Genomic DNA, 26,603 nt, shown 5'->3' on the forward strand with positions numbered 1-26,603 from the left:
GTCACACACCACAACTGCTTGTTCAGTGAGCGAGCAAGAGAACAGGTTTGTGAACGTGATTGTGCTGGAGACTTTGTCCAAAGAGTGAGGGGTGAGTGCTGTGTGGGCCGTTCCCGAGGAGATGTGGGGCCGGGCAGTGGGGAGGCGGCGCTGGCTGTGGCTGGAGCCCACAAGCCATTTATTGAGCGTGCACAAGTGGAGATAAGGCTTTGGGAAGTCCTCCACACTTCCTTCCTGCCATATGGGTGTAACTGCTCCTGCTGGGGCACACCACATGCCTCCACGAGTTACTTCAACTTCAGTGCTGAGCTGGTGTTTCACGCCTGGAGCAGATTTTCGGTCTCTTTCTGGGTGACCCATCTTTCCCTGCAGGAGCATGCACAGGATGGCAGGATCTGCAGGGTGGCAGGCAGGAACTGCTTCAAACACTTGGTTTATTTTGGGGATGGATTGCAGATTGTGCTTTATGCATTGGAACTGGATTTATTTGTACTTCAGGTTCTCAAAGCGAAACACCACTGGACACGTCTGCCTCAAGTAGTTGATGCCATGAAGATTTTTGCCTTTTCTTTTATACCCCTGTTATACCTTTTTACAGCTTCTGAATTCCTAGTGCTTTTTGCCTACATTCTTAAACTTGTTTGTTAAGCTAAGAGACTAAACATTTTAGAAGCTTCGTAGCTAGGGATCAGTGTGCCCCAGACCCCAAGGTCCTCTCCAGAACATATTTTGTAAACCAAGATAGAACCATCCAGGGGAAGATTCCTTGGGGAGAGGGGGCTCACTTGAGCCTCTCATTGGGGAATCTTTGATAGATATGCTAATTAGTAAAACCTATAATGTTATACCCAATGTTGGGGGGATACAGGAAGAGGAGAGACACAGAGACACAGGGAAAGACTCGGTGGGGTACATCTCGATGCATATGACCTGGACGTGTACACCTAAGGATCCTTAAGAATAAATACCAAGGTAAAATCCCTTTTCCCCTTCTAACCGTGTATGCCTCTTGATTTTAAGACCAGGAAAAGGCATCATAGTGCTAACAAAGCCAAACATTGCTGAGCAAAAACCCTGCCTATCCTGGGTCTCTGCAGGCTCAGGTTATCATATCTGAGCTGGCAGTTCTCTGTGCCTTCCCAGCAGAGCAGGGAGCTTGGGAAGGTGTTTTAGCCTGTGCTGGAGCCAGGCTTTTCACCTGCTGCCCTTGGTGGATTTGGGGCTGTTGGGATCAAGGTCACACCTGCTGAAGTTTGATGCAGATCTAATCTAAAAGTTTGGGTGTGTTTTATACTTAAGAGCACAATGAGTATAGGTGGAACCTTGCTGAAAAGTAACAGGAATTATTGAGTAATTAAGACTAATAAATCTCAAATCTCAGTGACACATGCCAGGGACAGAGGGAGTGGAAATGGGCTGGTCCAACTCACTGCTTCCTCCTGCCGTCAACTTGCAACTTTCTTCCACATCTGAGTTAAACCTGAGAAACTGAAGATGAATATTTTCCCTGTAATGAAGTGTGTTTAAGAGGCATTTTTGTACAGACAGCCAAAGTCAGATACAATGAGTTCCGGGCTTACACTTGTGTCCTGAAAAAATGATCCTTTGTGTAATGAGCATCTTTGCTCATGTGCTGTGCAGTGGGACCTCGGGAGCATTTGCGGCCCTAAGAGACCTCTGAGGAAAGGGGGGGAAATCCTTCTTTGTCCTAGCATGGATTGTAGGTGCACAGAGAGGAAATAGCTCTGTGTGAGCAGATTGCATGGCTTAAAAAATGTGGAGATCACAACTACCAGTGGGTGGGAGTGAAGTGATGTCCCAGAGGCAGAGCTTTGTCTCCAAACTGCAAGGTGGGGATGTGCTTTATTTTCTCTTCTTTTCCTTTTCCCCTTTTTTTCTTTTGTTAGTTTTTTTTTTTCCCTCTGCTCTCTTCACATTTCTTTGCTTGAACAGGCTGATTTTGGGTCAGTTGTTTCACAGAATGACAGAATAAGCCATGTTGGAGAACACCTCTGAGACCATGGAGTCCAGCCTGTCCCCAGTCCCCACCTTGTCCCCAGCCCAGAGCCCTGAGTGCCACCTCCAGGCCTTCCTTGGACACCTCCAGGGATGGGGACTCCAACACCTCCCTGGGCAGCCCCTGCCAGTGCCTGGCCACCCTTTCCGTGGAGAAATTCCTGAACTGGGGGGCTGTAGAGGCAGTGCTGGGAAATCACTGAACCTGGATTAAGATCCCCTGGCAGGATTATCAGGTGTGATCACTGGAGCAGCTCTTTTCCCTCCAGGTCTCTGGGAGGCATGGACACAGCCCACGGCTGCCTTGGCAATCCTGGAAGCCTGGGGCTGTCGTCACTGACACCAGAGACTATTCCTGCTCCAAACTTTTCAGTGTAATGAAAGATGTGAGGGAATGATCTAACACGAGGGGGTGAAGTGAGGATAACTGCCTTTATATATAGGTAGTTGATTAAATATTAAAGAAAGCAGCAAGAGGGAGCAGCTCTGGGAAATGACACTTCCAGGGAAGTTCACCCTGCGAGGCACATTCCCAGACACAGCTTAGGGATACAGCTGCTTTCCCAAAGAGCTTGTGCTGGAGCCTGGAGAGGCTTTAGCTGGGATGGCTGTGCTTCCCCAAACCCCGGGGTGGATGGTTTCTGCCCTGTGTTAGCAGAGCTGTTCTCAGGCCTGCTGCAGCCCACATTGGGGAACTGCCAGGGGGCTGGGGTGTGTGTTTTGTTTGCACAGGCATTTTTGGTTCCCAGTTCTTGGGCCTCTCTGTGAGTTCTTCAATCTTAAGTGCTGGACGAGCCTATTTTAATTAAAATTCACGTGTCTCTGAAACCAGGAATGGAGTTGAACAGTACTTCAGTTAATTTGAATTCTGCAGCTCCTTTTTTTTTCCCTTTATCCCCAGTCACAGAGAGACAGGATAGACACTTGTAGTGCCTGTTAAAAAGTCCCCAAGCTGCAGCTGCTCAGCCACAAACCCCTCTCAGCCCCCTGTTCCTCTGGCTCTTATTTCAAGTATTACCACTGCTCTTTCCTCTCCCTTCTCTCCAAAGAGCACAGAGCAGGTCGCTGCTTTCTGTCGCAGTCTGCATGAAATGAACCCCTCTGACTGCAGTGCTCCCCCCCAGGACTGTGCAGGGCCCCAGCTGAGCACCATGAGGCAGCTCACGGACGCAGACAAGCTGAGGAAGGTCATCTGTGAGCTCCTGGAGACCGAGCGCACCTATGTCAAGGTAAGCTTTTGCCTCAGCTTCCCGGCAAAACTCCCTTGGTTCTTCTCTGCTCCTTCAGGCTGTGTTTCATGGGCGTATCTGGTGGTGAGCTTGCATTCCATTCTGCAGTCTGTGCCTCAAATGTAACTGCAACCCCTGAAATAAGGCATTTCCAGATGATGAGGCTGTCGTTCTGAAATGGCTTAGCTGGTGCGCAGTTACTGCTCACTGAGATCTGGTATTGATTTTCTAACTAGAAATGTGTAAATGCTTCCTTCTCCTGTCTTAAATTGTGTGAAATCCAACTGTTTCATGTTGTGTGTAAAAAGGAAGAATTCTCAGATTGGGTAAGCATCATTTGCCACCTCAGTAAATATCCAGAGGCAGTCTGAGGGACCAACGTGGGAATCTTCTTCTGAATTTGTAGGACTTAAATTGCCTGATGGAGAGATACCTGAAGCCTCTACAGAAAGAAACCTTCCTCACAGCAGATGAGGTATGTTGACCTTCGCTTGAGCCAGAGACCATTTGCCTGCCCCTCCACTCTGCCCACCCAGCTGGGCTTGTTTGTCTGAAATTAATTTCACTTAATTCCACTCCTTTCAAACAATGGATTGAGTAGAGCATCAAGGTGCTGCTCAATAATGTCTGCAGCTTGCTTTTTCCTGACACCATTCCTGGTTATACAATTGGACTGAGAATTACTGCAGTTCTAGAAAACAGAATATAGCCTCAAAGTGATATTTTCAGCATTCTGCTTTTCTTTTTTTTTCTCCTTTTATTAGCTGGATGTTCTCTTTGGGAATCTGACTGAAATGGTAGCATTCCAGGTAGAGTTCTTGAAAACTCTGGAAGATGGAGTAAGGCTGGTTCCAGACCTGGAAAAGCTTGAAAAAGTTGAGCAATTTAAGGTAATAATTGTTTACTTTTATATATATAAAACCACATTATTTGTATTGTCTCATTGTTTACATTTTGAGGAGACCTTTAACGCTCTCCATCATATTTTTCTGACTATTGCCACTGCTCATGTAAAAACCTGCATCTCCTTCCATTTAAGATTAGTTTTCAACGGATGCTGGTGCTGCTGAAAAACTATCCTGCTGCAGTTGTAGCTTATGCTACATTTAGCCATATAGAGCACTAGAAACCATGTGCTTTTTGGTGCTATTCTTGCCCTTCTGCCAGATTTCTTGCCTTGAGCTGTCAGGAAATGCTGGAAATGGAAAGTTACATAAAATCTTTGTCCTGACAAGTCTCATGTTCAGAAGCCCTCTCGGGCTACAGATCAGAATAGTACATGAAATTTTGTGTTTGCACTTTCAGTCCATAGTGGCAAATACTCCTGGCTTTCAGCAGGTGTGCATCTTCACAGGTAGAAATGTAAACTGCATCTCTTTAAACTTCATTTAAAACCCAGGGAAATGGGGAAACAAATTTCATTTTGTCTCTAATGCAGTTGTACTGGTTCTGGAGGCATGGCGAGGAGATGACAGAATGTTTTTCCTTTGGGGAACTCCAGTCTGGCTCTGAGCATTCACCTTGGTAAAGGACAGGATGAATAATAATAATAACAACAATAATAATTCCTCTGGGATTGCTCTTCAGCTAGCATACAACCCTGAAAGAAGTGTTGAAAGAATTTGTGGGTTTGTGCATGACTGTCTTTGCCATCAGGTGTTTGTTTAACATGAGCCTCAGCCATGACCACTGCCCTCCTGTAACTAAAGCACAGCTCTGGTTGGTGGGAAATGTGCCCTTAACGGAGAGCACAGAGACACTCCTTTCCTGGAGGCAGCCTCTGTGGCCCCTGTGTGCTCTGGGCTCCAAGACAGGAGTGCCAGTGAAGTGCCTTCCAGAGAGAGCTCTCCCGAGTGCTGCTGCTTCCAGCTCTTCCCGTAACAGCTGCACCGAGCTCGCTTTCACTTCTGCGCCCGGGCCCTGTCTGCAGGCAGACTGGGAAATGTGGAGTTCTGTGGTTTCAGTTCTGCACTTTGCTTCCCTGTCTCACTCACTGTCCCCAAGCTGCCCACGTGTGGTCTCAGCCCCTCACCAAGTGCTGTCTGGTTCCCAAGACGTTCTGCGTTTGTGTTTGACCCCAAACACCAACTCATCTCCAAGCAGGTGAACACCTCGGTGTGTTTGTGAGGGATGAGGGTTGCTTGCAGCTCCTCAGTGCCTTGATCCATTGCAAGGTCAGACACATCCAGTCCTCTCTGTGGCCTCTGGCCATTGCTGAGGTCAGTGAGGCTCTTAAATGCAGCTCTGGAGCTGTGAGCCCAGTCCCTGTGGAGTTAGTGCTGCCTCCAGGCTGGGACTTGGCTGATGATGCTGATTACAGAGGCTGACTCCACACACCAGGGCTGGGCCTGTTTCCTGGTGGACGAATCATGGAGTCACAGAATGGTTTGGGTGGAAGGAACCTGAAAGATCCCCCAGTTCCACCCCTTCCACTAGCCCAGGCTGCTCCAAGCCCCGTCCAAGCTGGCCTTGGGCACTGCCAGGGATCCAGGGGCAGCCACAGCTGCTCTGGGCACCCTGTGCCAGGGCCTCCCCACCCTCCCAGGGAACAATTCCTTCCCAATATCCCATCTAAACGTACTCTTCTCTTAGTTTGAAGCCATTCCCCCTTGTCCTGGCACTCCAGCCACTTGTAAAGAGTCTCTCTCCATCTTCCTTGCAGGCTCCCTTCAGGCACTGCAAGGCCACACTGAGGTCACCCCGAAGCTTCTCTTCTCCAGGCTGAACAATCCCAGCTCTCCCAGCAGAGCTGCTCCATCCCTCTGATCAGCCTGGAGCCTCCTCTGGGCTCACTCCAGCAGTGATGTCCTGGTGTGCAAACATACTCAAATTGCATTGTCCTGTCCTCCAAAAGCTGGGTGGAAGCTTCAGATGCCCTGGCTGAAGGCAGAGTAACTAAATGCCTTTTTACTAATGCTTTTTTCCCCCTTTAATCCCAGAAAGTGTTGTTCTCCCTGGGTGGATCCTTCCTGTACTACGCTGACCGGTTCAAGCTGTACAGTGCCTTCTGTGCCAGCCACACGAAAGTCCCCAAAGTCCTGGTGAAAGGTAAGAGCCCCTTCCAGAGCTGTCACAGGCACACACTGGTTGTGGTCACTGCACCCCAAACCTCTCAGGGCAGGAGTGGGGGCACACGTGTGCCTGGCTGGTCTCCAGGAGCCTTTGGAGTAGGGAGCTAAGTCTGCAGAGGCTCCTGGAGCGCTCAGTGCGTGTGTGTTGTGGGACCACCCTGTGGTGACACCTGAGCAGCTCGCTACAGGAGGTGGCTCACCCTGCTTGCAGTTTTTCTCTCCCCACCCTTTGTTCATTCTCCCTTGGCACGTTTGGTTTGTTTTCAGTCACATGAGAAGATTTCCTGAGTGGGAATCACATCGTGGCTCTGTGCTCTGTGCTGATGGGTCACGGTGTGCTCTGGAACCAGGAGTGGTGGCTCTGTAGTGACCTCTTCGTCCTCCCGGAGTCTGTGCCAGGAGTCCTTGCTGGTGGCAATCCCATGGAAGCCCCGGCCAATGTGGTGGAACACTGGATCCCTAGGAGAGGATCAGCCTGGGAGAATGTTTTATGGAAGCTGTTAAAATATTTTAGTTCTTTCTCCCCTCTCTGCTTCCTCTTGCCTTCTTCCCACTTTGCCTGAGAAGCTTCCATGTCGGAATTCCTAGCAGAGCTTGGCTTGCTGAGTTGTTGATAAAAGACCTGTGGTCTGGCTCCTGGGCCAGCCTGCCTCACAGGGAGGTTTTTTCCCTGTGGAAGTGTTAATCTCCTGGAGTTACCAGTGCCTCATGCAATTCCTTTTTGGCCAAGACATTGAACAAACAAATGGTTGCAGTTGTAGCAGCAATGCTATTGAGGGAGGAGCTCTTACTTTTCAAAGAACATCTGGATGTCTGACAGTCATAAATTTGGGGTTTTTTTGTTTCTTGGTTGGTTTGGGGGGGGGGCTTTGGTATGGTTTTTTCTGTGCACTTTTTCTTTTTTTCATTTCTGCTTGTAAACTTTTATTCCCTGTGCTGCAAAGAATACTTGGCAGCTCTGTGGAATACATAAATAAATGATTTGTTGCTAGTCACATTTGTGCTTTCTTTTGGTGTTATTTTATTGTTAAAGCTGTAGACTAGGTAGATCTGGTTATTTAGCTTTTCTTTTCCATTGCTGACTGTATTTATAAATGAGAAAGTGTTGTGCTTGAATTATGGCACAAACAGAACTTAGAATTCCATTCCAGAGAGAAATCTCTTACAAAGCCTGGGATTGTATTTCAGGCATCACTGGGTGTCCTCAGCTGAGGTGCAGGTGGCTTTTGGATTTGAAACTCAAGTTGCTTTACTGAAATCAGGTGACTGTCTGCAAAACCCCCCCAGCCCCAGCAGGGGACACGACTCTAATAAAAGCAATTGTGTGGCATTGCTCCTGCACTGAATAATTTGTATGCCTATAAATACCACCTCCTCCTTCCCTTCCCTCCTTATGCTCCAGTGGAGGGGGCAACAGAGAAAATGGCGATTTTATAAATTCAGTTGCAGTCAGGTAGAAAAGATGATGGCAGTCAGGTGTCCAGTCTGCCTGTGCTCCCAGAATCGGGTGCATTAGCCTCAGTTTACTGCTCCTGCCTCTCACTAGCTCCTGATGTTGTTGTGACTCAGTGCTGCATTTTAAGGTTTAGTGAGGTAACAAGAACCAGACCTGGGCTTAGAAGCAGTGATTCCTCACAGTCCAATTTGAGACTTTGCTTAAAAGGAACAGATGATTAAAACAGTTTGTGCTGCTCTCAGATAGCTGCCAGGCCAGAAGTACTTATTGCTGTGTGCAGCTCCTCCCGAGGGGCAGCTCTGATCTCTGCTCCCTGGGACAGGGACAGCACCCAGGGAGCGGCTGGAGCTGGGCCAGGGCAGGCTCAGGCTGGAGAGCAGGGAAAGGTTCTTCCCCCAGAGGCTGCCGGGCACTGCCCAGGCTCCCCAGGGAACGGGCACGGCCCCGAGGCTGCCAGAGCTCCAGGAGCATTTGGACAGCGCTGCCAGGGATGCCCAGGGTGGGGTTGTTGGGGTGCAGGGCCTGGGGCTGGACTGAATGGCCCTTGTGGGGCCCTTCCCACTCAGGAAATTCTGTCATGGATAGTGAAATTAAAAATTGCCTGTGCTGGAGGTGGATGCCTGCTGTGAAATCCTAAATAGCACATCCGGGGAGAGCGTCAGTGACTCAGATCCTGGAGGGCGTCAGTCTAATTCTGCGGGCCCAATAAATCTGCACTTCCTTGCAAAATGTCTCTGGGTAAACCAGTTTAAACCTGGAAAAGTCACTTTCTCAGGGCAGCAGATGCAATTTTCGATTGATCCAATGGCTTCATTTGAATCTTGCAGCCAAGACAGACACTGCTTTCAAGGCATTCCTGGACGCCCAGAACCCGCGCCGGCAGCACTCCTCCACCCTGGAGTCTTACCTCATCAAACCCATCCAGAGGATACTCAAATACCCCCTCCTGCTCAAGGAGCTCTTTGCTCTCACTGATGTGGACAGTGAAGAACATTATCACCTTGATGGTAAGGAGTTAACCCCACTTTTCTCTGGTTCACCTCTGCTCTGGAGCCCTCCTCCCCTCCCTTCCTCTCGGAGGATTAAAATTCCCTTTGCTCACCCCCTGTCTCTCTGTCTCTTTTCCAGTGGCCATCAAAACAATGAACAAAGTCGCCAGCCACATTAATGAAATGCAGAAAATCCATGAAGAGTATGGGGCAGTGTTTGACCAACTCATAGCAGAACAAACAGGGGAGAAAAAAGAGGTAACAGACAGTCAGATTCATAGAGGAAAAGGAAAAGTTATTGTGGTGCCTGTTAAACTGGATCCAGTATTTACCTTTCCTGCTGTGCCATTGAAGTAGATCCTGGCACAAACAGATAAATCCCAGCTCGGTTCAAGACTTGAATTGAGTTCAATCCCGACTTCACTGAGGGGAGGGTGGAGGGATGGGATAACATCCCCTGGCCTGGGGATGGCCCTCAGTTTGTCACTCTGGGGGACCATAAGGGGAGCGGTCTGCTTGCTGCATCCCCCAGCAGTTGGGAACTCCTGTATTAGTTTACTTCCAACAGTGTGTCCACAGAGGAGCCTTTGGGCAGAGTCAAAAGCCACAGCAACTGTGGGGAGGGAGTGCTTTGACCACTGCACTTGATGCAGTCTCTAAACTTTACCCCAAACTGATTCAATGTTCAAACAAAACACAAAGAAACTGGTAGGGAGAAAAATGGGTAAAGGGGAAGAAAAGGCAAAGAAAACATCTGTGTTTGCCCCTGACGTCCAAGGGCTATACTCTAACTTACTCTGATTTATGCTCATTAATTAAGGGTTTACGTGCATCTCTTGCTAAATGTCCTGGTCTATTTGCACATGTTTGCAGTCAGCTGATGAAATACTCCAGAAGTTTGCTGGGGGGGAAATTTTGTTCAGGACTAGACTTCAGGCAAGTGTTCTTGAGCTGAAAACTCACGTCAGATGCCTTGAGCTGATTAAAACCCTCGCCCTTGTGCATGTGTTGGTGTTGGCAGGTTGCCGACCTTTCCATGGGGGACTTGCTCTTGCATAACACAGTGATATGGCTGAACCCTCCTGCTTCCCTGGGCAAGTGGAAGAAGGAACCTGAGCTGGCAGCATTTGGTTTGTATCCCAGGACTTTCATTTTGCGTGTTGGAAAGCCTGTCAGCTGTGCCTTAGCAGATATTGAAAGTAACTGAGCATTGCTTTCCCCAGGGCTGGCTGGAACTTAAACATGGGTTTGTCTCTTAGCTCCAGCGCTCAGTTTTGCTCTCTGATAGTTCTTCCAACCCTCCTTTCCTGGCTCAGGTGAAAGGTTTTGTGTGCTTGGGAATAGAGGAGACCCATTCCAGGCCTTATGGACTCTCTTGAGGAGAGGCTGTGGGAGCTGGGCCTGGTCACTCTGGAGAAGGGAAGGCTGAGAGGGGATCCCATCAATCCATGCAAATGTCCCCTCAATCCACACAAATGTCCCCTCAACCCACACACATGTCCCCAGGGGCTGTCAGAGGATGCTGCCAGACTCTGCTCAGTGGTGCCAGTGACAGGATGAGGAGCAGTGGCCATGAACTGAAACACAACAAGTTCCACCTCAACCTGAGGAAGGATTTCTGTCCATGGAGGGGGCAGAGCCCCGGAATAGCTGCCCAGGAGGGTGTGGAGCCTCCCTCTCTGGAGACATCCCTAAAATCCAAATTCCTGTGTCACCTGCTCCAGGTGGCCCTGCCTTGGCAGGGGGGTTGGACTGGGCGATCTCCAGAGGTCCCTTCCAACCCCAACTGTCCTGGGATTCTGGGGTTCTGTGACTCCATGACTTTTGTCTCTAACTTTCTCCTCCAGTGTTCAAAACTGCCGTGGTCCTTGTGTACAAGGATGGTTCCAAACAGAAGAAGAAACTCGTAAGTTTGCAGGGACTGTTTGGGTGATGCCATGGGCATTTCTGGGGCTATGATGGAGCTTTGTTTTCCACAAAGTGGGGCTGGAGTGTGCTCTGCCATGTGTGGTCCCTGGTGTCTGAGGATCTGGGTGGGCACAGCAAGCCTTCCTTTATCCTTTGCCATGCCTGCCACATCCATTCCCTGCTCTGGGGTGGATTGTCAGGGATGAAGATGTCACTGTGAATGTGTCTCTTGCCTTTGGTTCTTTGGTCAGTGTGTGTGAGTGTCTGACAGCTAATTAATGTCTGTCACCTCACACAGTGCCCTGGGTGTTGTGTGCCACCAAGCAAGTGCTGGCTGCTCTCAGCTGCATCAGGAGTGGCTCAGGAATCCCTCTGCAGTTTGGGATTCCAAGTTAAAGCTGAGCTTGGCAGTGCTACAGCAGGGGCATGGTTTACAGTGCTATAGGGAAACTTGTGATCCCTACCTGTGGCATAAACCAGAGAGGGATTTGAGGTGCCTGCATGGGGAAAGGCAGCTGGCACAGGGTGACTTCAGAGTGAGAAGCAAAACTGGGATGTGTTCCCGAGTGTGTGTGCACCCAGGGCTGGCCTGGGTGGCTTCGGAGGGCGTTGCTAAGAGCTGCTGGGCCCTAGGGCTGCTTTAGTCCAGATTTCAGCAAGGTCTCCACAGAGAGGCCCCTCAGGGAGGTGTTGGGGTGAGAAATTGAGGATGGCAGCAGGTCTGTGGCTGGGAGCCCTCAGCACAGAGCGCAGGACTGCCTGCCTGCCCCGGGGTGTCTCGTTTCCTGAAATGCAGTGTTTGAAATCCTTCCAGGGAGGATCACATAGAGCCTCCATTTATGAAGACTGGGATCCGTTCCGGTTTCGCCACATGATCCCTCTGGAAGCGCTGCAGGTCCGGGCCCTGGCCAGCGCAGGTAATGTTCCAGGCAGGAGTCCTGCAGGGTTTGGATGTGTGGCCTGGGGGCCTTCACTCACTATGCAGTGAATACTTGGGAGTTGAATGTGAAGGTAGACATGAGGTTCTGCTTGGTTTTCCCTTTAGATGCAGAGACCAATTCTGTGTGTGAGATTGTCCATGTCAAATCTGAGTCTGAGGGCAGGCCAGAAAGGACATTTCACCTCTGCTGTAGGTAAGTGGGTTTCCCTGTTTTCCATGGCAGCTGCATCTCTGCATCCCTGCTTGCCCGTGTCTTTCCTTTGAGGCAGTCTGGGACCAGCCAGTAGGGAGAGTGGGGAGAGGGTGTTAAAGCCTTACTTTTGGAGAGGTAGAATTGTGTACAGTCTCTGAAATAAAGGCATCAAACTCCATCAGCTTTGCACCTTTATGGGAAAAGCCTTACTGGGATTTTCTGGTTAAACTCCACCATTGGATCTTTATGGCAGGTGTTGTGTTCAGCTGGCTCCTTTCATGGCACCAGGTCCCTGCCTCTGGTCTTGGGACACTGCCTTTCCTTAAATAAACATCCATTGTTGGGGTGGTGGTTGCCGTGGCGTGTTCTTACAGTTCAAGTAAGAACTTGGAACACAAGTTCATCGGGATCCAACAGAGCTGATGCCAAGCCAGTTCCTCCTTCTAGGAAGAGTTGCAGGAGCTGTGCTTGGGGTGTGTTTGCAGGGACAGATTGACTGAGCACCACGGGTCAGCTGGATGTGTGTCGGACACAGCCGAGTGTGGGTGGCACTGCAGGAAAAGGAAACCTCGAGAGGGCTGAAAGGCTGAATGTTTTATTAATGAACTGGGTATCAGTTTCCTTGGATGCCCACTGCAGTGACCATGGATTTAGCTTTGCTTTAAAAGTATTGAGTTCAGTGGAGTCTTCTCTGGGGAAGTGCCTGCCAGTCGATTTGTACTGTTTTAAGCCACAGAACTGGCCATTATTTACCTCATTTACAGCAAGCCTTTAGCAGTTCCCAAGGGGTAACTCTGCCTTTTGTATTCCCACCTCTTTTTCAGCTCACCAGAACACAGGAAGGACTTTCTGAAGGCAGTGCACTCCATCCTGCGGGACAAACACAGAAGACAGCTCCTTAAAACTGAAAGCTTGCCCTCATCCCAGCAATATGTTCCTTTTGGTGGAAAAAGATTGTGTGCTCTAAAAGGTGCAAGGCCAGCCATGAACAGGGCAGGTACTGTAGGGCTACAGACTTTGAAGATCCCGGTAACCCCAGCACCGTTGTAGGACATGTGGTGGTGTCTGTCACTTGTGTATTAGGATTAGCATTCTCTCCTGTGTATGTAAAAACTGCTGGTTTTCCATGCTTCACTTCCTTGAGAGCCTTAAATTGCCTCTTTTTACCTTGCTTTGCACTTGAGGCTCAGTTTCAGAGCGGTGCTTCTGGCATGGAAGGGAAATGGGATTCCTGGCAGTACCGATTGGCTGTGCACTTTAATCTGAACTGGGTTCAGCTGAACGGAGCAGGAGCTGCGTGTTTCTTAAAAGCATGTACAGAATTTTGAGGTAGCCCGAGCACTTTGGAACTAAAATGCACAAGGAAAAGCAGCTCCCCTGAGCTTGGTTTGAGGGGGAAGCTGTGGGAGTCCTCCACCTGAGCCTTTTCAGCTCAGTCGCCAAAGGGCACGTGCTCCTCCTTCCCACATTTGGAGAAGCGTGCACTTGATACTCTTATTTTTGTAGTGGCCGGTCCTAAACCATGGATTTTCCTTTTCAGTTGACTTCAGGCAAAAGCAGTGAGAAAGTCCCAGGGAAAAGCAGGTTTTCATTTTCAGAACTCTAGATGATGGAGGGAAGAAATGTTTGCTTCCAACTACAAAGTACACGGCAGCACTGCATGTTTTGTTCTGGTCTGTTGTTCATTTCTTGTTCTGCTCATTAGATCCAGCACTGTAGACAACCGGGCTTTCTGCTCCTCCTCTGACCAGGGCAGGCCAGACCAACACCAGCTGAGCCCAGCTTCTCATTCGGGGTGCAGCTAGCCCTCTGCCTCACAGTGTGAGGAGGGGCAGTGCAGGGAGGGCCAAACCGCACAGCGCTGCTTCCATCTGCCTCTGGGGCCAGCCTGCTTGAGAGGCCAGACCTCCTTTCAGTTTGGCTCCGTGGGGCATTTGTGTGATGAATTCTGCAGGGATTAAAATCCCACCTTGGAGTCCAGACCTCTCCCTACAGACAAAATTTGCAGCTGCTGAGCTGTCATGCTTAATGCAGCTTGTGAGGCTCAGGGACATGAAAATGTGACCCCAGCCCCACGGCAGAGCTGGATAAATTCATCCTGCAGGTGCTGAGGTGCTGTTCAGGGCCAGGGGACAAACTGCAACCTCAGAGCTCCATGTGTGCCCCTGAAGCACCGGGGTGCCTGCAGGGCCTCCGGCTGCAGGTTTTGCCTCTGCTTGGCCTCAGGAGTCTCTTGGGAAGATGTTCCGACACAGAAGATGGGAATTTGCTAATTGGGCCAGTTGCTGAGGAGATGCTGAGGAAGGAACTTCTGATAGTTTTTCTGGGATTTTTGGGGGTTGATTTTTTCCTCACCCAGTAGGCAGGAAGTGAGGAAGGGAGAGTAGCAGTGCCTGGACAGGGAACTGAATTCCCTGTAAATAACGCAGCACCTTCAGCACTGAGGTGGCCACTGGAAAAGCTGTAGCATTGCTCCAGCCCAGACAGATTCCCCTCTCTGAGCTGCGGAGGTGTCGGATTTTGTGGTGTGCTGGCAGCAGGGGCTGCGAGTGAGAAGCTGAGCTGAGCAGATGCCCTGGTGCTGGCTGCCCGCCCGGCGCTCAGGAGGAGCAGCAGTTGAGGGCCATTGTCCCCACGGTGGATCTGAGCAGCAGAAACCCCTTTGCAGCCGCAGAGGCCTCGTGCCGAGGAGCTGAGGCCGCAGGGAGGATGGATGGGAGTGACTGGGCCGCTCGTGGGCTCTGCCTCCTCGCTGCCTGGCCGTGCCAGGTGCAGGGCTCGGACAGGACTTAGCTTTTCCCGAGAGTTGTGCCGTGTGTAAAACGCCTGTGGGGTTTTATCTTTGTGTGTGCAGTGTCAGCCCCAAGCAAGTCTCTGGGGAGGAGGAGGCGGCGGCTGGCCCGAAACAGGTTTACCATTGACTCAGAGGCCGTCCACAGCAGCAGCCCCGAGAAAGAGCCCGCGCAGCCCGCGCAGGGAGGGGACACTGACCGCTGGGTCGAGGAGCAGTTCGACCTGGCGCAGTACGAGGAGCAGGAGGACATCAAGGAGACCGACATCCTGAGCGACGACGACGACTTCTGCGAGGCAGCGCGCGGGGCGCAGCGGGAGCTGCGGGAGCGGCTGCAGGCCACGTCCCTGGCGGGCGGCCGGCGGCCCGAGCGGCCCTGCCCGCCCGGCGAGCGGCCCTGCCCGCCCAGGGACGCGCACGCCGCCAGGATGGCCCAGCTGAGGAAGCAGGCGGCCCTGCCTGGCATCAACGGCGCTGCCGAGGGCCACGGCGAGGAGGTCATCTGGGTGCGGCGGGAGGACTTTGTGCCCGGCAGGAAGCTCAACACCGAGCTCTGAACCGGCCCCGGCCCCTGTGGGTGTCCCCGTCACCCTGTGTCCCTGCCGATGACCCCGCGGGTTGCACACTTGCACACACCATTGCGGCAGCTCACTTGGTCCAAAGCCATGCGGCCACGCTTTGGGCAATGTCAAACGCTCAAAAACCGGCAACGAAACAAGCTCGAGGTCCTGTCTTACGTTACCCAAGGGCTTTCACACTATTTTATTTATTCTGAAACAATCAGGGGCTGAAATTGAGTGTGGGGAGAACATAATCACTGGAAAACAAGTTACTCTGGATGTCTGAAGCTCTGTACAGCGCATCAGCTCCGGCAGGAGCACGAGGACAGAGGGGTTGGTGGCCGTGAAAGCCGTCGGTTGTAGGCTCATCTCCTTCACGAGGAAACTGCCTTTTTAACCTGTACAGTCGCAGTATTTTGACTCCCTTTCCCTCTCTAAATGTAAGAGAATATTCATGTATTTTAGGAATGCGTGAGGAAAGTTTTGGGATTTATGTTGTGTTCAGTCCTCTTGGTCTGTGGCTGGTCTAATTTAATGTCAATGTTGGAAGCTCTAGTTTTACATACTCTTGTAAAGATGCCAAACTCTCTTAAAGGAGATCCAAATCTAACACTTGAAGAAATATTTTTTTGTATTTTACCTGAGATGCAGGGGCAGAAAGGGGCAAGAGATTTAGGGTAGCTCCACGTCTAGGATACGAGGCTGGCTTTTTGCAGACGGTTAGGAATGGTGGTTTTATATTAAAATATGAACTGGAAACTCTTATTTAGGTATAACTGTCTTCAGGAAAAGGTTTATTGTATATGTTTGAGACTGGAGTTTAGTTAGCTAATAAAAAGAATAATAATTAAAATGGCATGTCTGAATTGCAGTGGAGCAAAGGGATCCGTGGTGTACCCTCGCTGGAGCCACAGATCCCTTTGCTCCACTCTCTTTGGCAGAGTTTGGGCTTAGGGGACAGGGAATTCATGGCCAAAAAACTGACCTCACCCACTCTCCTACCGTGGGTGAAACTAGTGTATTTTAAGTCCTTTATAGAAGCTTTTCCACTGCAATAGAGGATGAAAAAAGTTCTACGCAAGTAAACCTCTTTAGCATTTTAAATTTTTTTAGTTAAACATCTAAAACAGGGTAAAATGTGACTAAAATCTCGTGGTTTTTAAGTAGACTTCCAAATACGAAACACAAAATAGCACTTTTTTTTTTTTTTTAAGATTTATATAGCTTTTCCCATTGCAGTCTCACCTATAGGAAAAAAAAAAAAGGAAGATTATATGAAATTTTGTTTTGTTGGTATCTGTTGATGTTTGACACATCAGTAGGTACTCTGAGAACCTGAAATTTTATAATAGCCTTAGGATTATATTTTATAAAATCCACTCTGACTATATTTTAAAACATAACAAAAATTATCCCCCCCCCCCAAACATCCATCACTGTGTGTGTGTCCCAGCTGGCATCCTCCCCTCGCCCCCTCCCTCTCCTGGTTTCTGGTGCACTATACTTGACTTATGAAAGCTTTCTCTAGTAACTTTTTGCTATCTCCTGGTTTCTTTTCGTAAGAGCTTTAGAAGAGTTTCTACCCCCTTTGTATGATCACATGGTTGTTTTTGTATCATCACCTGTCGGTCGTGTCCCACGTGCTGGAGGGTTTGGCTGTCCTGGGCTGCTCCCAGAGGATGCAGCCAGCACTCAAATACTGGAAGGCTGGTACTGGGAAGGTACCGTGGCTCTTGTACATAATGTCATGACATGTCTATGTCAAAGGTTCTTATATATTTCTTTTATAAGCTGAAAGAAGGTCTATTTTTATGTTTTTAGTTCTATGAATGGAACGTTGTAAATGCCTGTCAGAAATAAAATACTGGGAAAAAAAAGCAACAGAACTGCAGGGAGTGGTGTGTGGAGGCCACTTGTCATGTGGAGCCTGACACAGGAGGGCTCTGAGGTGGGAAGAGGGATCTCAAGGAGGAGGTCCTGCATTCCCAGCTGGTGTAGCTCGGGAAGGAGCCCTCAGGTAAGGCTCTGCTCGTGTTTTGGTGAGGGGAGAATTCCCATTTCCCTTATGGCATCCATAACCAGCCGTTCCTGCTGCTTTTCAGGCTGGCCACAAGGAACCTTCAGTGCATTTTAACAAGTTCCAGAAGAATGCCAGTTGCGTGGGAAGAGCTCCCCAGTCTCTGTGGTCAGTTCGTTGCCCAGTCCCTCTCCCTTTGGGGTGCTGGGTTTAGCCCAGGCTCTGGGAGCGTGCTGTGGGTTTGGTGTTTTGTGCTTCCCTGCTCCTGGGGACAGCCCGACTGCCACTCTGCTCCCAGGAGCACTGGACTGCTGCGGGACAGGCAGGTGAGTGCTGCCAGGCTGTCCCCAAAAGGGGCTGCTGGGCACGAGGGAGGAGCAAGGTGTTTGTTAGTGGGGCCAGAGCTGCAGGAGGAGCCTTGCACGGCCCCGGTGCCGGGACAGCAGTGGGAGAGCACAGGCACCCCACAGATGGAGCTGGAGCTGGGGCGGCGCACTCCGAGGGGTGACAGAAATGACACGGGATGGAAGTGGCACTGAAATGGGGTGGGCTGTGTGCAGCACCTCCTAAAGCATCCCTGGCAGCAATGTAATGTTTGCTACTTAAGGCAGGGTTATTTTCAGCTTGGAAGGCTACGAGCCTAGTGCAAACCCTTCAGGAAGTTGGGGAAATGGTGAAATGAAGACGGAGAGCGAGGGCCTCAAGCAGAAAGCAGCACACGAGTGGTGACAAGGGACACGTGTAGGCCAGCTCTGCAGCTGAAATGCTGTGCCTTCACAGCTCTGTGCTGCCACCAGCCAGAAACAGAGGACAGAGGGAAACCTCCTCCTGCAATTCCCCGTGCCGTTGGAGAGGTGAGCACCAATCCCTGGTTCTTGTGCCAGAGCTGTGCCAGATCCCCAGCTCACAGGGGGCAATTAGCTGATGACCCTCTGCAGTCACACCTTGGTCCAACAGCCCAGTGATCTGCTTCTGGGAAAAATGCTGTTGGAAACAAAAGAGGGAACTCAAGGAAACAATTAGAAATAGCCTGCTGAAAAATAGAGGGCTTGAAATTAATTAATGTTGCAGGAAACAGATCAAAGGCAGAAACTCGGATTCATGAAGCTGCAGAGAGGCGTGAATAGAATATTAAGTGTGTTTCAGGCTGCCCACGGATGGAGGGCAGGCTCGGAATCAACGCCTGGGGTGCTCGGAGGGTGGCAGGGAGAGAGCATTTTGCCTGCGGCCACAGTGTTGGGGAGATGGAGGGAGCCCCAGAGAGGGACACAGGCTGCTCTGGATCAGCTGTTCCCAGGGCCACAGGAGCCTTTGGCGCTGCATTTGAAACCCATTTGCCCAGCCGCGGTTCCAGCAGCTTTCCCTTCAGTTCCAGGAGAAAAAAAAGTCTGTTGCCTTCTGGGGTGGTCCAGCATCAATCGTTGCTCCTTAAGTTTCCTCCGTGGGAGCTCCGTGAGCCTTGAGGCTCCTTCGGCTGCACGGCGCTGGGGTTGGAGCTAGGATAAGGGTCAGGATGAGGGTTACTGTAAGAATTAGGGGCAGGCAGCCCTGTGTGCTTTCCCCAGACGTGCTGAAGGCTTCCGCTCCCTTATCAGAGGTGGCACCGCAGCACAGCAGCTCCGGATGGGGCTCTCCCTCTATTCCCGAGTGTTCCCGGTGATTCCTGCCGGGCTGGCACGGTCCGTGCCGTGCCCGTGAGTGCAGTGACCGCTCCCATGGCCGGAGTGACCGCTCCGGCTCGGTGCCGGTGCTCTCTCCCAGGGAAACCCGGGGCTCTCCGCTGCCGCATCCCGCTGCTCCCGCTCCGTTCCAGCCGCGGCCGGCGGGCGTCTCCCTTCCCCCGCAAATCCCGCCCGGCTCCTCGGAAATCCGAGGGCTTTCTGCTCTCAGCGAAACCACTGAACAGCACGTGGCTCCCGGGCAGTCGGCAGCATCATCCTCCGCTTTGCTGGCGCTGCAGAGCCATCCCATCCCATCCCATCCCATCCCATCCCATCCCATCCCATCCCATCCCATCCCATCCCATCCCATCCCATTCCATCCCATTCCATTCCATCCCATCCCATCCCCCCCGCCCGCCAGTGGGCTTGTGCGTCATTCTATTAGGGAAAGTAATTTCCAGGGATGGATTCGGCTTCACTTCGTCTCAGCAGACGTTAAACCCCTTTAATTAACTCCTCAAGCGGTATTAGAGAGCCGAGTAACTTTGTGGCTGTTTCGATGCCGTGACGCTGGCAGTGATCTCAGTGCTGGAGGAGGCAGAGGGATGTGGAACAAAGCTTGGGTAAAAGTGTACTTAAAGAGCTGCCACAGGTTCTAGGAGAGCACTTAAAAAGCCCTTCAGATCTCCAATAGGATATTAAAGACTCAAGCAGAGTGAGAGCATCAGCTTTCTTCGAGGTCACTGCAATACCAGACTAATAGTTGAATTATATGCTGGAATACTCCAGGAAAAGGAGATTAAAAAAAAGTTACTTGAAAAGATAAGAAAATCCAATCCTCTGCCCCCTCTAACCCTCACGAAACACAAGAAAATGAGCAGCTGGTAATGAAGAGATTTATAAATGACCCTTCCTTGCCCGTCTCCTGTGTAAAAAGCAGAGGCAGAGCTGTTGTTAAAGGTATAATAAAAAAGAGAGTGTGGCGATAAAAGTCGCAGTAGCTGAGTGTGGGAAGATTCCCCCAGTGTGGTACAGACACATTGGAGCTGTGGGCTCAGCTCTCTGCACTGCCCCAGGGAGCTCAGGACCGGATTTCCAGGCAGTGCAGGGAAAGAATTATTGGCATCGCTTCTGTAGGTGGCCCAGAACGATGCTGCTGTGCTGGGGCAGGAGCAGGGGAAGGCCAGGAACATCAGTGTGGAGACTTACGATTGGGGTGAGAGGGTGGGCATAGGGAAAATGTGGTTAGGAAGTGGAGAGGAATGAAAAGGAAGCACCACAGAGCAGTTGTATTCGGTTGTGGGGGAGTTAGGGCTGTTTTATTTAGGCTGAATAGCTTGAACCTGCCAGACATCCTCCTGCTAGCAATACCTGCAGTTACGCCTGGACTCTGGAACAGATTTTTTTGGGGAGGCACAGCACATTGATTGGATTCCTGCTCTCCGGTCCTGAAGGCAAGGAAATCTGGAAGAGGTGAGGAAGGGCTGTCCCCATGTTTAAAGATGTTTCTTTTCAGGAGGGAAAGGGCTTTTCTCTGCCTCATAAGGAACTGGCGTCGTTTGGAGGTAACAACAGTCCCCCCAAGCTGAGGGCTGCATCGCTCACCTCTGGTGTCTGGTTTTGAGGGAGCATTTTCTTCCTCAGACTCCTCCATCACTGTCCAAGCAGCCAGAGCCAGCCTCACCTGCAGGTTATTGACTGAACATCCTTGGGACATCGTGCATGTTTCTGAAAAGCGCAGGTGCAAAGGGACGGTGTCACTTTGTCACTTTGCTGATCTAATTAAATTCATCTGAGTTTGGGCCTGGAGGGACTGTTAGCACAGCGCCCAGAAATGCTGAGAGATGCAGGTACACACGCCTGTGCTCAAGCACAGGGTGATAAAACCCACCACGGCCATCTTTGCTGGTGGCTCTCTTGTTTTGGTGACAGCAGAAGAGCCCTTCCAGAAGCAGCAATGGATTTAAGGGAATGAGGAGGTTTTGCACCAGTTCCTGTGAAAACTGCTGTCAGACCATCGAGACAGGAGCTGGGAAACACCACAGAAGGCAGAAGGCTCAGTGCATCCCCGACAGCCTCGATTTGAACAGGAGTAAACCAAAATCAAAGGACACTGGTAGCTCAGTTTGCCCGCCCGTGGCTGGGGAAAGCTCTTCCCACTCAGACTTCACAGGGAGCACAAATAAATCTACCCTGCTGAAGTGAGGTGGTGTTCACCTGCCTGGGACTGGGGTGTGCAGGTCCCTCCAGTGCAGAGGGCAAACAGCTTCATTTTCTCCTTGAAAGACAAAACACCAGAAGATCTTTAGGTTGTGTGAGATACATTCCAACAAATACACCTTTTCTCCAGCATGGTGGGGGATTTTGTCTGGCTTGGGGCTTAGGGAAATTCCTGATTTCACTGTGACCCGTTTGTGCATCCCAGTCCTGGGGTTAAGTTCCCCATTTTGCAGAGGAAAGCCGGTGGACACAGAGGCACTGGCTGCAGCTCAGCCCACGGGGACCCGCCGCGCCCTCAGGCAAAGCGGGGCCTGGATTGTGTTTGTGTCCTGCAATTCCCTGGGAAAGGGGCTGGGTGTGCCCAGCAGCTCTGCGCCCTTTGGAATTCCCTGTCTGCTCTGGCAGAGGCGGTTCCACGTCGGTGCTCCTGGTGGCACCCTGGCTCTGTGAGCTGCGGATGCGCAGGAACAGGGGAGGAGAATCCCAGGCTGCGATCTGCTGGCAGCTCCTGTGCCACCTCTGGAGTCCTGAGCTGACACAACGCGGGAGGTCTGAGCGTGCCGGAAACGAGAGAGCTTTTAAATAATTGTAGGTAATGGTTTTAATTACCCTTTAAAATCCTTGTTTTAATTAATCATAACCAGCACATATATAAATTATAAACAGGGTGTTATTCTTAGATTAATCTCAGCAAAATTGTCATAAGCTACTTTTGTGGAAACACGGCTGGGAAAAATGACTGAAATGTTAACTTTTGATAAACTAACTCTGATGTGCTCCAATAAACAAAGCCTGTGAGAGGAAGATGGATTGGTGAGGTTGGACATCTGGAATGCAGAATTTATGGACCACAAGGACATTTTGCAGAAAGCAGAAGATAAAGGAGAGGCTAAAAAAGACTCAGTAGATGTCTTGGAAAGTGGAGGAAAAAGATACTAAAAATACAGACTAATTAGCATGAGAAGTGAGAAATAATAACCAATAGAGGATAGAATACTAATTATTGAAAGAGAATTATGTAATCTAGAACCAATGAGCATGAATTTCTTCTTTTTTGCTAAAAATCCATAAATAAGTGAAAAAGTTCTGTATCAGTGTCCATGTGGAGGCTGGAATTTTGTCAGCCACACACACAGACCGTGGCTGGGAATAAAGTCATCCCTGACTCGCTGGCAGTGAAAAGGGGGTGTTAGAAGAGGATTTGGTACCACGGGAATGTTGAGACAACCACTCAAAACCTGCCATAGAAAATATATTTTTAGAGGGGCAGCAGCTCCCCACTAAATGGGAGAGCCTGGGCTGTGGAACTAAAGCTGCAGAGAATGGCAGAACCCATCCACCAGGAGCTGAGCTTTGGAGATGCTGAGCAGCTCAGCCCCAGCCCAGCCCCGAGCAGGGAGATAAACCCAGGAATTGTCCTGCAGGGATCCCCAAGGAAGGCACAGGAGACGCTCAGGGCTGCGTTCACAGCCCCTCCGGCTCCTTTGTGTGGCCACAGCAGAGCTCAGGCCAACCCAGACTCCTCGTTTTCCAGCAGAAGAGGAAAAAATGATTAATAAAGGTTTCTTTGTAAAAAAAGAAAGAAACCGTTGGATGTTTCTTAATCACTGCAGGCATAAATGGAAGAAAAATTGCTAATCAGGAGTCTATTGATGGGCACACAATTCACAATCATTCCATCTGCATTGCCTGGAGCTGCGCTGCTGCCTTCGGTGCAGCAGGGAAAACCTGGCTGCCGGGAGGCTGGGAAAGAAGCCTGGAGGAGATAGGATGAGGGAGAACTTGGGCATTTTCCTTGGATGTTTACTGTAAGCACCTTTTTAATTCCTTCTTTTAGTTTTTTTTTCCTTTTGAAATGAACCTCTTGGTTCTGCTATCAGATTTCTGCACTTCACAACCTTCTCTCCCTCAAGAGAGGTGCTTATTCTCACTGTGAGGAAAAGAGGTGCTGCTGTGGCCGTTCCCAGCTGGACACTGAAGGGAAGGAAACCTGGCACAGGGTGTCACTGGCAGACCAGAGGCTTAGCTCAGATATGACAAATCTCAGATCTGATCAATCTCAGCCAGAATCCTCCTGTGACAAACTTTGCATTGAGCAGAAAGACAACTCTGACCCCCTTGTGCAGGGAGTGCTGCTGGCACAAAGGGGCAGCTTTAGGGGAGCTGTTCCTCAGAGGATGCACGGAGCAGCCCCTGATTTTACTTGGCCAACTGGGGGCTGGAGGTGCTGCACAAACCCTGTCCCAGGGCCAGGAGGAGCTGAGGGAAAGCAGCGCCTCACCTCAGCCTCCAGGAAAGCAGGACTGGCTGATTCCCTGCTTTGAAAACACGGAATTCACCTCTTCTGAGGAGAAAAGGGAAAAGAAAGAACATGACATTAGGGTAAAGCTTCCTCTCTCTGTGCACACGCAGCCCCCTGCTACGAGCTGCAGTGGAACCTTTGCGGTGATTCCCCAAAGAAACCATGTGGAAGTTGAACCTCACATTTCCACTGGCTGTAGGAAAACGCCATCCCTGTGAGAAGAGAGGGCCTCTCCCGGGGCACATGGAGCCGTGCATAGAGGGCCGAGCTCAGTCAGAGCCCCTTGTGCTCAGCAGTGACCTGGAAGTGGTCTGGTCCATTAAATAAAATGGGCATTAAATAATGCCAAGAGCAACCCAGCCCTTCCTGCTGGGGCTGCAGGAGCAGGGAGGGAGCCCCTCCCTTCCCTTCTGAGCTGTGAAAATCACCACAGAGGCGAGTGACGGTCCGGGGAGCAGAGCAGCCTGCTACCAGCACATCAGCACAAACAATTCTCTGCAGGAGCCCCGGCCCAGGAGGCACGAACAGATGCAGGAGCTGTCCCTGTGCCGCTCAGCAGAGCCCTGGTACAGCCCCTGTGTCCTGGCTCCTCACAAAATGCTGATAAAATGGGATGTCGACAAGTAGGATTTTCCTTGGCATAAACCACAATGACATCAAAGGCTCTGAACTGATTTGCTTTTTGTCAACTAGATAAAGATATTAAGGTAATGCCTTTTGTTCCTCGACAGAATGTTTTAGCCAGTGAACAGAATTAATTGTGTTGACATAATGGATTTATTGTTTCAACAAAGTGCCTGTCTGTTTTCACGAGGTGGGTAAGGGATTTGACAAAACTAATGCTGACCCCAGGGGATTCTTATAAGGCTGAATTATCAGCCTGATAAAATGCCACTGGTGTAAAAGATAACTCGAAGGAAAACACAGAGTCTATAACCCGGAGGCTCAGCAGCAGTGCCCAAACAATACATTAGGTTTCAGGGGGAATTTTGTGACGAGCTGCTGCCGACCGTGTGCTCCCACCAACTCCTGCTGGCAAAGGTGAGAATTCCCCTCCCAGAGCTCTGCCAGGCCTCCTGCAGCCAGGGGTTGTGAGCAGGGGAATGCCCCAGCCAGGGGGTTTATTTTTGGGCTGGCCAGGGATGCAGGGCTGAGCTGCTCCCTGCTGCACTCACAATGGGGGGGCTGGCTGAGTTTTTGAGGCACTGCGTTAAGTTTATTTTTGCTCCTTCCCCTTTTCCTCAAATACAAGGTACTTTTCTTGTCAAAAGCTCTTAGTGCCCATGGGAGAGAGGGAAAATCGTGCCTGCTGAGCTGATGGGACAGATTTATTTTCATTTACTGGGGCCAGAAATAGCCCGAGTGTGATAAAAGCCACCTATTCCATTTCCTGTTCCAACGGATGTGGAGCACGCGCCCGGTCAGTTCCCCCATCCCGTGGAGACAGGGAGGGAGCTTCTGGCTGAGGGAGCAATGATTCCAGCCTCTCACATCGGATCAGCAGCTGCACGAGCTCCAGGCACAGATTTTCCTTCATTTCCCAGCCCCGAGTGGCTCTTCCCAAGCCATGGGGGCCTCTGGAGTGTCCTCAGTGACGGACCCAGGGAGGGCACGGAACGAACCTGGGCAAAGAGCCAAAGGCACCACTCCTGCTCCTGCATGTTTTCACATGTGTTTCCCTCTCCACACTCTGTGTTGTCTTCATTCCACATTATGTTATCTGGACAATTTTTTTGACAACCAGGAGAGAGAAGCTGCCACGAGAGTGAGCAAGGCCTTGGCAGGAGGAAGAGGAGGCTGTCTTTGCATTCTGCTTTTGTGCAGTCTGCACTTTGGGGGTGGGAAACAGGATGCTATAAAATAATAGCCCCTTGGAGATGAGGTTTTTACACCCCTAGCTTTGGATTTTTCCCTGTACACAAGGAGCAGGGATGTTGTAGGATGAAGGCTCAGGAAGGGAATTGACAGGGATGTGGTTTTGTCACACGGGGTTCTTCACTCAGGGAGGAACAAAAGGGGTCTGGGACTCTGACTTTAGAGCAGAATGGTAAATTCTGCCTCAAGGATCCTAAACCCTGCTCTCAGTTACATCCTGATTAACCTCAGCACAGGGAGAGCCCAGCCTGGTCACTTGTGCCAGCAAACCCTGTTGATTCCTCAGCTCTGGACAGCAGGGAGTGAGCTGGGAAAGAGTCACGAATGCTCTGATTCTCAGTATTTCCCCCAAAGATTTTCTGAGGCTCTGCATTGAGGAAAGCCACTCAAAGCTTCCACTATTCCCCATAAACGCTGTAGGATCAGGGCAATGCCACGTCCAAACCCCGAAGCGTAACCAGAGAGAGACGTCTTGCAAACACCAGCTGAATCAAAGGGGAAAATTCCAGAATCTCACAGATTTTGGAGCAGACACTGTGGCTTGTGCAAATTTTAATTCACATTTTAAACTGGGATTTTGCAGTTTTTCATTGGGTGTGACCTTTTCCCTGACAGCCTGTTCTGGCTGCAATCCATCTGCCACAAAAAGAGCCACGGGTCCTTGGGACAAGCTCGGAGAGGTTCTCATTCCATTCCAGCCTGTTGCTTTAAAAGCAAGTATGGGTGACATGTCGAAGTCTCAAACTCTCTCAAACTACGACATTTTTTGAAAAACTTTCAGAATTTTTGAAATCCAGATAGGTCTCACTCTTTGCTGCCAAAAGGTGCCTCATTAAAGGCTATTTTCCCATCTGTCTGCAGAAACAATTTTGTGTCTCCTGAAAGGTGTAGGGTCACTGGAATAACAGGTTTCTCTCTTAATAATGGGACCCTGATTGCATATGATGGTCTCTTTTATTTTTACCTTAATGAAGTTGCTCTGTGCATTTGGCAGGAATAAGGGATTTGGTGGAGGTCCTCACAAGTTCCAAGGCCTGACTCTCCTGGGTCTCACTCCCAGTGAAGGTATGGACCGAAATTAATTTCCAGCATGATCTTTTACCTACCTAGAGGCACAGTTCTGCTCAGGGAGAGCACAATACAGTTCACTGGGTCCACTTCAGCCCTCTTCAACCCCAGCTTTTGAGACGATTTTCCCCTGGAAACACCATTTACCGTGAGTAGAATGCTCTTGTCTTTTGGGGAGAGCGTGGCACCTCCCAGAACTCAACACTTACCAGGGGGATTGAGGAACAGAAGGGAAAGCTCAGCATGGAGAGAAGGAGGCTGCTGTGTTGGGAAGAGATTCCGTGAGTAGAGAGAAGTAAATCCCCCA

General features: G+C 50.4%; 2 protein-coding genes across 14 annotated transcripts in view; both read left to right on the plus strand.

Moving 5' to 3' along the window:
- The window catches only part of TIAM1 (TIAM Rac1 associated GEF 1), a 158,341-nt gene extending 141,302 nt beyond the window's left edge, over positions 1–17,039 (plus strand). For 7 of the 9 annotated variants that reach the window (XM_032094421.1, XM_032094424.1, XM_032094411.1 and 4 more), the window contains 12 exons: positions 3,066–3,245; positions 3,652–3,720; positions 4,010–4,135; positions 6,185–6,293; positions 8,600–8,779; positions 8,901–9,019; positions 9,783–9,891; positions 10,609–10,667; positions 11,484–11,586; positions 11,715–11,802; positions 12,627–12,799; positions 14,657–17,039. In XM_032094421.1, the coding sequence (XP_031950312.1) occupies positions 3,066–3,245; positions 3,652–3,720; positions 4,010–4,135; positions 6,185–6,293; positions 8,600–8,779; positions 8,901–9,019; positions 9,783–9,891; positions 10,609–10,667; positions 11,484–11,586; positions 11,715–11,802; positions 12,627–12,799; positions 14,657–15,150 (1,809 nt within the window). In that variant the 3' untranslated portion in view covers positions 15,151–17,039. The remainder of the gene's footprint in view (positions 1–3,065; positions 3,246–3,651; positions 3,721–4,009; positions 4,136–6,184; positions 6,294–8,599; positions 8,780–8,900; positions 9,020–9,782; positions 9,892–10,608; positions 10,668–11,483; positions 11,587–11,714; positions 11,803–12,626; positions 12,800–14,656) is intronic. The other 2 variants (XM_032094402.1, XM_032094442.1) reach the window with 1 other exon arrangement.
- Positions 17,040–17,641: 602 nt separating this feature from the next.
- The window catches only part of LOC116436998 (claudin-17-like), a 35,791-nt gene continuing 26,829 nt past the window's right edge, over positions 17,642–26,603 (plus strand). For 2 of the 5 annotated variants that reach the window (XR_004237136.1, XR_004237137.1), the window contains exons 1-3: positions 17,642–18,024; positions 20,348–21,639; positions 26,223–26,293. The gene's annotated coding sequence lies outside the window, so the exon portion shown is untranslated. Of the gene's footprint in view, positions 18,025–20,347; positions 21,644–26,222; positions 26,294–26,603 lie in introns of all 5 variants that reach the window. The other 3 variants (XR_004237144.1, XR_004237145.1, XR_004237146.1) reach the window with 2 other exon arrangements.

Source organism: Corvus moneduloides, chromosome 2 (assembly GCF_009650955.1).
Source record: "Corvus moneduloides isolate bCorMon1 chromosome 2, bCorMon1.pri, whole genome shotgun sequence".
Classification (NCBI taxonomy): Eukaryota; Metazoa; Chordata; class Aves; order Passeriformes; family Corvidae; genus Corvus; species Corvus moneduloides.